The following is a 14,179-nucleotide window of genomic DNA, read 5'->3' as shown; positions in this document are numbered from 1 at the left end:
AGCACCAGCAGCTCCCAGCACAGCCGGGCTGTCCGGTCCCAGAGCCCACAAATGATGGGGGAACAACTGGGACTGGTTCTGGGTTAGTGGTACCCAGTACAGCACAGATGGGCTGCATCAGTGTCCATGTGTTCCTCCGGGTCAGCAAATGAGCTGTTTAGACTTCTCAAAAATGTTTTTTATAAATGTTTGGAACATCATCTTTCAGCCTATATGTGCATTGTCTGGTTTAGGTACATTTTTTCTTACTCTACTACACTTGCTTTATGCACTGACAGAATTATTGGGTTTTTTTTTTTGGTTTGGATTTCTGGGAGGTAAAGTCAGTCTTTTTTCATTTTTAAAGGTAGATGAGTGCCATCTTATCTGAGGTTTCATCTGTCATTTTCAAAGTTAGGTTTACTATATTTATCCAGAGCTTTTCCTTTCCTTTTTTCTTCTTTGTTTAGGCTTCGTGTCTGCTTTCCAGGTTAGATGCCCTGCTCCAAAGAAGCACATCTTTGGCAGGGAGAAAGGAATCAAAAACCTTTAGTCATCCTTAATCTGCAGGGATGTCAAACTTCTTTCCAGTACAGAAGGATTTGTTTAGTGCCAAGGTTTTTGTCTGTGGGCTTCCTTCTCCCTTTCCAGGGGTGAGTTCAGCAGGAGCCAGCTGCTGGGTCAGGCTGTGCTGCCACCGCAACCAGGGACTTCTCACGTGGGCAATGATAAACTCCTGGAAAATTTTGCATAGCTAAATTTTCTCACATTCCACAGGTACACCTGGAGCCTTTGTGTGGACTAACATGGTTAATAAAAATCAGCTTATTTATTTATTTATTTAGAGGGGTTTTCTGTATTCTTCCTTCAGAGAGCCTCAGTCAGCATCTTCCTGAACTGTTAACTCTGGAATTAAATCTGCTTGGACCTGCTCCTACAGACTGTTTCAAATCAGGAGGATTTGCAGTAGCAGGGAGAACAGAAAATGGGCCCCAACACCTCACTCTGCTCTGCTGAGCTCCGTGCATAGCCTGCCATTTTTGCAGCCATGTGTCACATCTGTCTGCAGCTCGCATGTGCATGATGATCTCCATGGCGACTTGGGCACTTGAGGCAGAAATATGAGCTGGTAAGTCAAGGTTACTCTCCCTCTTCCTCCTCCTCCTTTTCTCTAAGAGCAATGCAGGTGATTACATGTGTTACATTTTGGTATGGAAGGTGCTTGTCTGGAGCAAAGCATGGCCAATCTGTTTTAATTCCCAAATCCAGTTTAAACACCTCACATGGATCAGCAGAGCCCAGCGTGGTGGGGGGGTACAGGAAAACTTTCTGAGTCTAGGTGCAGGCATGACAATCCCTTGTAGGGGAGGCTGATGCTACACAGATAGAATATGATGAGAAATCCGAGGTCCTTTTTCCTGCTCTGTGCATGACTGGGGGCCAGTCATAGGGAAATGCAGGTAATTAGCTCCTCTGTCTTTACTGGATACCCTGAAGAAAGGGAAACATAAAGATTGAATTATAAAGGTAGAATTTGTATAGTCTTAGAATATATGCATACCTTATAAAGCAGAATTTTAGGTCTAATGTGCTCAGTTAGCCAGTGGGTACGTTGAAGTTTTGCCTCTTTGTATTCACAAAACACTTCTCCCTCTTTCCATTGGTGCAAACCACTTGAAATGAATAATGTTTTGCTTGTTTGTCAGCATCATCTCCCCCTGTTGTCCATCGACATAAAATGCAGTGTTCTGGAACATGAGAAAGGCAATACATTTCCTCCAGTTCTTTGTAAGCTGATATGAAGTAGACAGACACCTTCTGAAGTTTTGTGCATGCTGTGCTCTTTTTTGCTTTGCTGCAACAAGAAAAGCCTTTTCTTTTAACCTGGCTTCCTTTGAAGAAGTAACTCAGGAAGCTTCATGGCCTCTCAAGGTAAGTGCATCTATAGTCTGTATTTTTAGATCACGTTTACAGAAAACTACAGTCTTGTGCATTTCCAGCAATCAGCAGTCTGATGAAATGAGAGTTTCGGGCTAAAACCACAGCAGCCAAAGCACAGTTGCTTTGGCTTCCTTTAATTTTTCAGCATTCAAGAGGCTCCTAAGGAGACTAAAATCTATACTAGAATGTTATTTGAATAAAATATGTTACAAAATGTTAGCATCTGTATTCAGTCAGAAAATTTAGTGTTTGTATCTTTGTGCTTAAACCTGTCGGCAGAGAATGCGTGGGAAGGGCAGGCACTGAGCCAAGGGTACCACTATTTTTGCACAGTTCTTTCCTATTCCATTTTGAAAATACCAAATCAGCAAATGCTTTTCACTTTAAAAACTGGCCAGAGTCCTGGTAACCACATAAGGAAAATAAGTATCTGAAGAATAACTGAATTTAATCAGATTACTCCTATCTGGGTTCATCTTTGTCATGTATTATCTTTTAGCAGCAGCTGGTTGTGTACTCAGGACTATAGGCAAACACTGCAGCATACTGATCTAACCAGCCTTCTAAATTCACTTTCTCCGTGCTTTCAAATATTTACACTAAGTAGAACGACACAAATCTGTTTTTTCTTAACACGAATGCAACTCCGTAGATGTCACCGTGTTGTGACATACAGAGGCAGACGTTGGCCCAGGGAGTTTCGGCAATGTCTGTTGATGTTTGTTTACCCCTCTTTGCCCCCCAAAATACTCAGGACATTCTGCATTTACAGCAGTAAAAGTTATACAGCAGCAAGCAGATTTTACAGCATTATTGTACTCTTGTAATATACTTCTTTTTTTGCTTATGTTTAGCCATAGAAAAGAAACCTAGGTTATATATTTTTAATGCATAGTAGTTAACGGAAGCAGAAAAATAGTCATATTGTGTAATATGGTTTTCATAATGAAGGAACTTGATAATTTACTTCTTTTAGGAATAAGTAACGCTACAAATTATGTTTGTGCAGAATGCTCACTGTGTCATATGGTAACTTTAAAGTTTTCCAATACCATACATTAACTGGGAGACATATACAAAAATAGACAAAGTGTCAGAGTAGCTTGGATTTTCATCAATATTTAATGTGTTTACTGTTTGATTTTTGTATAGCTTAAAATTTGACAGGTAGAACTGCAGTTTGTTGTCTTTTTTTTCTCTTTATTATTTGAAAATAACTCTAACACTTGGTCATTTCATGGCATTTCATGTAACAACAAGATTTACGGCAGTAACAGAACTCTGTGAGGTAAAATGATGCAGAAGAGCATATAAAATATTTATCACCTAGTTATACATTTTTAAAAGCTAGTGACAAATTCAAAGGCATTACTTCTTCCTGTCTCAGACTTTGAAGGAAAGCAGTGGCTGCAAAGACAAATTAAGATCAAAACATGATTAAACGATGAATTGGCCACAGTGAGTTCAAATAATACTAAATGATCTCATTTAAATCCACAACACCAAAAGAGAGCTTCAGACTTAGAGCCAAAATTCCTTCTGGACCTCAAACCCCATCATGCCTAAGTATTGTCAGACATGAGATAAAAATGATCAATTTGGGGACTGCTTTACTGCCAACACACGGGGGCTCAGCTTAATATGAGGATTTGCCATTTATACGCAGAGAGCTTCAGCTTGCTCTTTCGTGTTCTGGCAGAACTAGTGTTACTGCAGGCTGTGGAAGGATGCTCATAGCAAACCCAGTAGGATGTGTTGAGAATGAAATGGCAAAGGTGGTCGCTGCACTGTGGGAAGCAGTGCCTGTGCATGTGGTGGGGTGTGGGCACACAGGTGCCTGTATCAGTAAATGCTCTCCTTACCTTCACCACACTATCCAAGGTAACCACCACTGTGTCTTAAAGGATGTGTTTGCAATTGCAAACCAGAAAACTCAGCTTAACGATACCTGATCTTTTCATTAAGATACTAATGAATAATACACGGTGAGAGGCTGTTTAGACTTCGATACCAGGGTTGTAACAGCCAGCTTGGGAAATCTGAAGTCCCTGGAAAGGTTATCCCTAATTAACAGAAAATATGCGTGACCTCAAGATGCTGGGAAGCCTCTTGCTAGGAGCAAGCCCTCAGCAGCTGGGTGTACACCAGCACGCAGGGCAGCCCACGTGGAGCTGGGCTGAGCATCTTGTGGCCGCTCTGTGTGTGACTCTGGACCGGCTCCAGCCTTGTCACACAGACTGTGCTCGCAAGCTGTCAGAGTGAATTACGTGCCCTCCAAGACCACATCTCCTGGTTGAGCTTCATCTAAGTGTATCCCACTTTGTGTACTCCAAAACTACTTTACAAAGTGAATCAGAGTGCTCAAAGTGCGGGGCCATCAGGAGTGTCATTTCAGATCCTCACTCCTGATCTGCGCTAAAATGCTGATACAGTCACAGGCAGAATGTGACGTTATTGTTCTAGTTTTGATCCAAGCAACTAACTGCTGTTTGGCCCTGTTCATTTTTGGTTGGTTTGTTTGTTTGTTTGTTTCTTCTTTTCCTGCAGAATCTAAGGGACAAAATAACCCAATCTTCAAGGATTATCTCCCTGGTTCTTCTGACTTTCCAGAAGAGAATAAGCCTGTTGAACCAACAAGTCTCTGGAAGCAAACATCACACACTCATAACTTGCCACCTGGTCTGGAGTACCTGAACCAGGTCTTGAATATTTCCAAATGTTAGAATTATTTTGTTTTCTTTGTAGACTTCTTTGTTACTTTAGGGGATGGAGTTGCTTGGGTCTTCTTTTCTTGAGGGAGAAGCAGGTTGAGATAGAGAGGGTTTATTGTTGTTTGATATTACTATGAAATAGGGAGCATAGGAATGACAAGTCCTTCTTTCATTGCTGCCATTTGTTTTTATAAAAATCCATTTGTTGTGCATGCAGCTCTCCTTGCACCAAAACCATGGTTTTCTTCTCTGTAGGACTTTTTCTAGGTCATAGTATTACCCCTCTTGTTGCCCCCAGTTTCCTTCCAACTCCTTAAGAGCTCACCCTCAGGGCAATGGCTATCGAATTCCAGCTGGCCTCAGGAACACTGACACCGGCAGTGTGTGAAGGACTTTTTACCTCCTTATCACCCATCCTTTGAGGAACATGAAGGTCTTCTGAGTAAACTCCTTCTGCCGAGAGCAGTGCTATCCATGTTAGATAGAGGTAAGGTCCTGGGGAGGCAAGCTGCCAAGGAGACAACTTTGTGAGCGTGAACCTGGGTGGCTACAAACCCGCACCTGTTCTGTGTGGGGTCATGGGGCATGGTGTCCATCTCACTCTGTGAAACCTCACGGCTCCTGGCACTCAGACCAGCGCTGGTGGCAGCTCTGCTCCAGAACTTCCCTCTCTTCCTGCGTTTTTCTGCGGGGAGGGTCACTCCCTGCTGCAGCTTTGACACTGACTCCAGTTTGCGTTTCACATGTGGCTGGATTCGGCCACTCTTATATACACTGAGTGACAGTTTATACACCCTGCCTGGTACGGACAGGGACAGAATCTGGCCCCTAGTGCAGTCAGGTTGTGATTCTGATACACAGACTTCTGCTGTGTTTGTGTTTTGGTGGTGCTGGGAAATGTTTATTTCACTCAAGGTCTGTATTTTAGATATAGATTTCTGGTAGTTTTGTACAGGAGCAGAAATTGTCTGTATTTTATATTTGGAGCTAAGTTATCTAGACAGCTAATGAAACTGGGAGACCCTTCAGAAACCATTTTTCATGTGGAGTTATGATTTTCATTTCATGGTGCCCATGCACAAAATTATATGTTGTCAATTACAGGAGCATTGCTCACAGACTCTGAGCTACATTTTTTAGTGATTGTGATAGTTAAATACTTGGCAGGTTACATATTCAGTCTCCTGTATGAACATGAATTACACCTCAGATTTACACACACAATGTGGGCAAGCAAATTCTATTACTCCATTTTGTCAAAGCTTTGTGTCTGACATAAAGACAAAAGAGCAAGTGGCTGTCAGAACTATAACTAGAACTCGACTTTGTTCAAGGCTTGTTCTCAGCCCAGTAACCATGTGTCTGTGCTGCAGCCCTTGCTAATTATTTTCAATTTTCTCTGCAGTCTGAAAAGTGGAAAGCATGTGTGCAATGCTGATTATTGGCATATACCCACAGCTAGAGCGTCCATGTGTTGCTGAACGTTTTGGTGTGTGATGCTGAAGTCACACTGGCTGTGTGACTAATGAAACAAGCTCAGACAGGATAGATTGCAGCAGAAAGGAGATCTGACCAGCAGGGAGAGGGCTGCCTTCAGAATGAATGTGGGATTCACAGCTGCCAGAGTAATCTCTTGGGATTTATCCTGATGGACTAAGAGATTTTCATGTAATGAAATTCTCAAATGAATGAAGATATTTCTAGCAGAACAGTGAATTTTTGATGCCACTGGAAAGACTGGAATACTGAGTATCCTTCTGGTTGTGTGTGTATTGGGGAAAGTTGGTCCAAATTGAAATAGGCACAGACAGGTGCTACTGGAAGGACATGGGAAATAGAGAAAGTGCTTTAAAACAAGACTGCGAGTGTTTCATATTTAGACTAAGAAAATGGTACCAGAGAGGGAGCTATGACAACTCTTACCCCTAGAAGAGTAAACAACGTGTGGGAAAATGAGACAATTTATAGAATTATACTATCAGAAGAAAGATTGTATAGAAAGCGATCGTGAATAAGTACAGGATAAAAAAATAGAAATGAAGTTCTGGGATTATCTCCAGCAGGAGTGGGGAAGATATCTGGACAGATTTGAGAAAGCTGAATATATTTACTAATAAGACCACGACGTGTTTGAAACAAGAACCTAAATTTAGTGAATCTCAGAGAGATCCCTACAGTGTTATTCTAAAGAGCAACTCAAAGGCACAATATGTAGTGTTGAATGAGAGGAAAAGAAAATGTCTATTGTGTACATTAAGGCCAGACAGCAATATTTCACTCTGCAAGTACACACCCAGAGTCAGTCAAGTTGAGGAGCGATTTGCTCGGCTGTTCAAGGTGCCATAAACTACTTCTGCCCTGGCAAACTGACACCAGGCTTTCTGTCAGCATCAAAAAAGCAACACTCTTTAATCAATTTCCTACAGAACAAGCTAGCCAAACCTCATTATTATCTTCCAGATCACAGCCACGGTTTGAGGAACTGGCCAGTGCCTATCACAAAAATTGAGAGAACTTTTCCCCATAGCAGGAATAGAGATATGAGACCTTGGAGAAGAATTTTCCAAGTAGCTCAACAGCATGTTCTGCCACTATTCAGGCTTAACCAGTTTTCTGAGAAGCTTCTTAATTTATTCTTGGTTAGACTGATCAGATGCAAATTTAATGCCCACAAAACTGAGTACTGATAATTAGCTGTGTAGAAGGAATTTTAACACATCTGAGCTCAAGAGGACTCAGACCCGTGTAAACCAAAGTGGTCTAGATGCTTTCAAATGCAAGTGCAGAATTCTCTTAATCCACAAGTGCCCCTATAAAAGATACAATCAGAATAGCTGCCTTGCAGAACACAGTGAAAGGCAAAACAAGCAAGCCTGACAAGTGATATTGCCACTCTGTCTCAACATTGTTTGTACATTGTACACAATAAACCAATACACAGACCAGAATCACTCAAAACTTTTAACTGCTCAGGCTCATTGATTTTCTTTTCCATGTGACAGTCTACATGAGACAAAGAAATCCATATTGAGATATTAAAGTAGCCCTGCCATCTTTAACTTGTTTATTCTTTTTTCATCAGCAGAGCACTTCCCATGAGCACCAAGAGTTCACATATCTCATGAAATCTAAACTACAAACAGCAAAGATTCTTGGGAGAAAAATTTTAAGTCCAAATATTTTTTTCTTATTTCAATTACTGGCATGAACATTTTGGAGATTAATGAAAAGGATAAAGAAATTTCTCTTTTACCAGCTTTTCTTTGCAGCCTGTGAATTAGCTGCAGGAGATGACTAGAACTGACAAATGGCTGCAACAGTTTGAATATGTACCAGGCGCAAGATTTATCAATTGTAAAATATACAGACGCTGGAGTGCTGTGACATGCTGGTCTCAGAAGGTCGTTGTGTGCATTCTGTCTGCAGCTGTGAGTAATGGCAAAATCCTGTGCCAAGCATTTGCCCATCAGGAATTTAAGGAAAATAAATTAGCAAAGCCTAAACTATCACATAAAACAGGCATAAAAAGTCACATAAAACTGAAAGGTAGACTGAAATTAAGTCTTGCTGGTTTTATAATACTAATGACTGTTCTCTAAAAAAGAGTAATGTCAGAGGGACGATAAGAATAGAAAAGCTGGCTACCATGGCAGACAGTTTTCCTCCTGCATTTGTAACCAGCTCACAGAGGAAGAGAGTTTCAGCCAGCCGAGGGTTTTTCTGGGGAGCTGTTGCTTTGCTCATTCTGGCACCTCAGCGTGACCATTTGCCAGATTCAGGGTGCAGAACTCCCAGTGCCTGAAATCGGAGCGTTAAAGCTTGTGTGTGTTGTTGGCATTACCTGACAGCCCGGCTGGGCTGCTCCAGTGGGGCCCTGGGGATGTGGCTGCAGCGCATTTTGAGCTGGAGCCCAAACTATTCACCCCTGCACTGCTGTGCTGCCCAGCGCCAACCTCAGCTCTGGGGCAGGGGGCTTCCCTTCTGCCAAGACCAGGAGGGAGGAGCAGGAGTGAGAAGTGGCTCCTGCTTCTCGCATACATCTCTTCATTGCTGTTGGCTTCCTCATTCGCCCAGTGAGGATTATTTTTCTTCAAAACTGTGGGCAAATTACATGACCACGGCACTCAATGTCATGCTCGTCAGTCATCATTTCAGAGGCGTGACTAAAGTGTGACTTGAGATACTCCTAGGGCACCCAGCTTGCGCACCTCCGGAAGGAAAGAAATGCTAATAACAGGGAAATGAGCAATAAAAATAGACAGACATCACTGGCGGCCCCAGACCTTTCCAACGTCCACCATCTTGTCTTTTTTTTTAAACAGTTGGACCGGATAATTATTCATCAGCAGGTGGAGCTTCTTGAAGGTATGGTGCAATCCTTGTTGTGCTTTAACAGTGCCGGTACACAGATGTCTCCAAAAGGTTTCTGAATCTTGCCCTCACCTTGTTGAAGTCACTGTGAAGCCTCCTGCTGACCTTGCATCAGGCCTCTAATGCAGTGTTAGTGTGGTGAAAGTTCACTTTCTCTACGCTTGTTCTGCAGAAAACCGATGAGGAGAGAAAGATTACAGTGAGTAATCTCTACACCAGTCCTAAAGTCTCTACATCAGATACCTCTCCCTCAAAGTTATTAAAGTTTAACCATCTTTCTAATCCATGGAAAAATGTATTGTCTTCAACAATAATTAACATGCTATGAGAAACAAAGCAAATAAGGAAAGATCAGAAGGCACAAAGTGAAGAATAATAGTTTTCTATTTACATAGTTGCTTAGAATTTCAAAATACTGAACAAGTATTAAGATCTGCAAGTAAAACATTTTTAATGTATTTCATTCAAAATGGTTTTGGCCTGATTCTTGGACATCTCACTGAGTGAAAATTTTGTCAAAGGAGTGGAACAGCTTCATATTGTTACTTTTCACAGATGATAAAATAAGAAAAAGCCCAACCCAAAAGTCAGGATCTGAGTTCTGGTTTGTGATATGTACTTCATACAGCAAATAAAAGTCTGAACTACACATTCCTTCAAAATACAGACCTGACGTTGTTATTATTATTATTTCCTTATAATTGTATATCTTCTTTGTGTTCTTATTTCAAAACAATTTTTTAAAAAGTCTCTGTTCCACAGATTTTTAGAATACATGCTACAGAGCAGACCAGAACTAGAAACTTGCATGCAAAGCTGAATTGGGTGGGTCTTGGTAAGGGCTAAATCTAATTTTAACATTATACTAAAGTAATGTACTACTTGTTTTGCTTTATTAGCCATACTTGGCACAGAGACCTCCAGCAAATACGAGATAAAAAACCATTTGGGACAAAGAGTTTACTTTGCAGTGGAAGAAAATGGTTGCTTTGATCGTAACTTGTGTTCGCCCATAAGGTCTTTCACCATAAGGATTGCTGATAACACGGGCCGAGAAGTGATTACAGTGAACAGGCCCTTGAGATGTAACAGCTGCTGGTTCCCCTGCTTCCTGCAAGAGGTGAGTGAATCCTAATTGCCTTCTGCCCCAGCATCTCGCTGTCTGTGCACAGCATTGGTGAAGCCTTGTGCAACGTCCGCGAGGTCGGCGGGAGGGAATTCACACCCACCTCTCAGCCTGGGGCACTGCGTGGGGCCTTCGTTTAGAAGTAACTATTGATAAACCTTCTCACAGCTATATTCCTAGCTTGCCTCCTGTCTCCCGTGGGACCTTACCCTGCTGACATCCTGAACAAAGCCTCTGTATCTGATGATACAGATGTCTCCCCAATTAGGCAACACCCTAGAACACTGCCTGCCCTGCCACAGACTGACGTCTGTTGGTGCTGCAGACGGACGTCACCCACTCTGCTCCCAGAGCATGAAGGATGGAAAATCACTGGAGGCCACTGGTGCGTGTGGGTGGGACTGGGAAGCAGCTCTCCGAGGAAGCTCATGCTTTGCTCTGTGACCCTGCCTCTTTAAGGCCATACATCTTTGAGAAATTGCAGAACTTAGAAATAAGCTGCTTTGAGTGACAAATGCAGATTCTATTTCTCCTTATTTTTGACTCCTTTATTCAGACATCTTTCTTGTTTTACAAAAATGTTTTATGTGATGACTGATCTACCTACTTTCTAGGTTCTGCATCAGGATTTTTTTAAAAAAGGTCCTTTTGTAGCACAGCTGCTATATAAAAAAGTTTATAGGATACTCACAGATTACAATAAAAAAGACTTCACAGTGCATGGCTTTTATCAAATCTTATATGTAAGATGTTAGCTTCTGGTGCAGCTTTTGAGCTTCATATTGTGCACTATTTAAAAACACCATTAGACAGCCTTGTAACATCTAGTTCACAGTTTGGTAAAATTATTTATTATTATATTAGGTAAATAATATATGTTGTCATTATAGAAATAATACACTATTATAATATTAGTCTATAAGGGTTTTTTGTTTTGTTTGCTAGTTAGAAGTTCAGTCCCCACCAGGAACAATAGTTGGATATGTTGTACAGAACTGGGACCCTTTTCTGCCTAAGTTTACTATACAGAATGAAAGCAAAGAAGATGTACTGAAGATAATTGGCCCATATGCAACTTGTGGCTGTTTTGAAGATGTTGACTTTGAGGTATGTTTCTGATGAATGTTAAGAATGTTAAAGTTTTACTACTTTGAATAAATTTCTCACTCAAAAATCCCGTTATTCTACACTTAAAAATATTATGTAAATTGCTATAATTATGGAACAGAAATACAACAATGTGCATTGGAATTCCTGACTTCTACACTCAGATTCCCACAAATGTTTTCTGGACAGGAGTGACAATTCCATCAGGGAAATAAATATGTTGCTAAGCAGAGTCCTCGTCCCGGCTGTTCATGACTGTTGATTTCAGCTCAGGGTTCCATCCCACATGCATTCACTGGTACCCGACTCGTAGTCCCTTAAAGCCTGTGACATGGAATCTGCTGCCTTCATTATTCTCAGACTGAGAACCACGGACAGGATCACTGTGCATTACATCTACATACATTTGACAGCATTCATCAGGAGAAAAATAATTCTGAGGAGCCATTGAAATATTTAAGGGATGAGAGGGAGAATGGGAGATGCTCAGAGAAACCATGGACAGAGTTTTCTGATGTGACCAAAGCTATTTGCTTTAGTTAAGCCATCATAAAAGAGTTGCTGTGTTGATCAACTCGTTAGCCAAATCAGAAGACTTCAGTATACTGTGAGAAACATGCAGATGGCTATCTAATTAAGAACATATCTGTCAGCTGTAAGGGACAGTGGTCCACAGCAATGGTACTGCTGCGACTGGGAGCACATCAGAAACATAAGACAGGAAAAAAATTTTCATTGTGAAAAAAGAGCAAAAGTGGTGTAAACTTTCACAATTGCTTTCCTCCACTTTTCTGTCAGGTCTAAAGTTGCTGATGTTTCCAAACTTGAGACCCATTCTTGTGTGCCACTCCTAAAGGCAAACCCGACACTAATCAGTGATAAGGATAAAAGAACCACCTGACAACTCTAGCATACTCTGTGTGTCAGGGCACAGTCATTAATTCTGTCGAGACATAATCGGTGTGTATTTTACTTATTTACCTTCAGGTGTATTACTATTTTTTTTATTTGTGCAGGTAAAAGCTCTCAATGAGATGTCAACGATTGGCAAAATTTCCAAGTACTGGTCTGGTTTTGTAAACAATGTCTTCACCAACACTGCCAACTTTGGGATCCAGGTCCCTGTAGATCTTGATGTGAGAATCAAGGCAGTAATCATTGGTGCTTGTTTCCTCATTGTAAGTATGCAAACCCAAGAGACAGATCTACAGAGATGGGCAGGCTGGGACCAAAGGGGCCTTTGCTATCAGCTGCGATCCTATAAAGGCATAAGTGCAATGAAAAGCCAAACCCATTACCTAAAAGATAAGTTAAATGAAAACCTTTTAACTTTTACAGCTGCTTTTGTTTTTCTCTTATTTACTGAGCATCTCTAGGTTCCTAACATTTTTTGTTTATTAAACCATTTAAATAGTATTCCACATGTGATTCAATAATCTTGATTGCCATACACGTCAAACCTACCAGACTCCCCCAAGCCTCTTATCTGTTGTGTTTGAATTGGTGTATGAACCAGAACAAAAGTTATGTTATTTCTAATAATAATTTCAAATGGTGAGTGCCACTTCAATAATTCTGTTAGGTGTTACATGTAAGACCTTCAGGTCATATGAAATTTCCTACAAAAACTTCCTTGTGAAGATAACAATAAGAGAAGAATTGTGGGAAAGGGGAATACTCATCGGTAGGGGCAAGGATGAATTTAAGAAGCATGTTTTCTAGAATTACAAATTGATATTTTCTGTAAACCTTTTTTGCCAATGCTAATGAGTTAATATTAACATGCAATGGTTTTGAAATCATCTGTGATACTTATATCAGAGAATATAATATTAAAGGAAAAAACTGTTTAAATTATTCACTGGAAAGTGTTTGCTTTAAAATAGCAACAACAATTCAGATATTTTGCTTTTATTAGGTCAGAAGTGTAACTCTCATGACACTTAAGATTTTTGGATTTTGTCCTCCAAAACTCCTGCTGCTCAGTGACAGAGGAATGGAAAATGATTGACTAATTACTTTATGTAAAAAAAGCCTACAAGTAAGACTTTTGATAGTAACCGTTGCATTTTCCTACCTTCCTTACTGTTCACAGTTTGTTTATTTGTAGGACTTAATGTTCTTTGAAAACTCTTTGGATGGATTATAACAAGATGACAGAAACAATAAAATATGCAAAACGTGTTTCAGTAAGTAAAAATGAAAATAAATTGATCTTCTTGCTTTGAAGACTTATACGTTAGATACTTTCTAATTCTTTTTCATTTTCTTCCAGAAATCCCCTGAGCTTTCGACGTGATTTTGAATGGCACAAATCCTTGTTCCTTATAGGAAAAGAAAGGGACCTAATGATGAAGTTTATTAAAATATGTCTCATAAATAACAATTTCCTACTTATATTTTATGTGTGTTGTAGCTAAACACATAACTTTTCACACAGAGCGCTGTTGCTTTGGAACAGTGCTATTCTCTTCTTTCTCTTTTGATGTTCCTGCATGGGAAATCATGAAAGATTAGATGAAGGCTTGCAGCATCACTGATGAAAGTCTATGTTTAGAAAAGCCTTTTGATGTTTTGCAAGTGCTGGTACCAGTTACTAACCACATGAGGGTGTGTTCCAGGGGTTTGGCTTTTTCATAATTTTAGAAGTAGTTTTCTGATTTGTTTTTTAATTAATAGTAGCCAGCTCAGGCTGAAAGTAACAAAGACATCACCCAATGGGAAGTTCAAGATGTTATCCGTTTCAACGAATTGAAAGAAGGGAAGTGATGTTTGCTAGTAAGTTAATTTTATGGTGGATTTGTTTAATGAGAGGCAGCCAGAAATTAGGCTTCCAGTACTAGAGTCTGGAACATAACATCTACTCAGAAAATCTGGTCTTCCACTGCCCTTATTGAACGCAGGCCATAAGGTTTGAGAAATGGTGCTCTGTGTGCTAGACGTG

The 14,179-nt window shown here is 40.5% G+C and overlaps 1 protein-coding gene across 1 annotated transcript; it reads left to right on the top strand.

The window, feature by feature from the left end:
• The first annotated feature begins 1,898 nt into the window (after positions 1-1,898).
• Positions 1,899-13,416, top strand: LOC135991449 (phospholipid scramblase family member 5-like). The gene is made up of 7 exons (XM_065640108.1): positions 1,899-1,911; positions 4,468-4,619; positions 8,954-8,996; positions 9,902-10,122; positions 11,074-11,235; positions 12,252-12,413; positions 13,346-13,416. The coding sequence occupies exons 1-7, from the start codon at positions 1,899-1,901 to the stop codon at positions 13,382-13,384; spliced, it is 792 nt and encodes a 263-aa protein (XP_065496180.1). The 3' UTR covers positions 13,385-13,416.
• The last annotated feature ends 763 nt before the right edge of the window (positions 13,417-14,179 follow it).

Source organism: Caloenas nicobarica, chromosome 8 (assembly GCF_036013445.1).
Source record: "Caloenas nicobarica isolate bCalNic1 chromosome 8, bCalNic1.hap1, whole genome shotgun sequence".
Lineage (NCBI taxonomy): Eukaryota > Metazoa > Chordata > Aves > Columbiformes > Columbidae > Caloenas > Caloenas nicobarica.
This window is presented reverse-complemented; position numbering and strand designations above follow the sequence as displayed.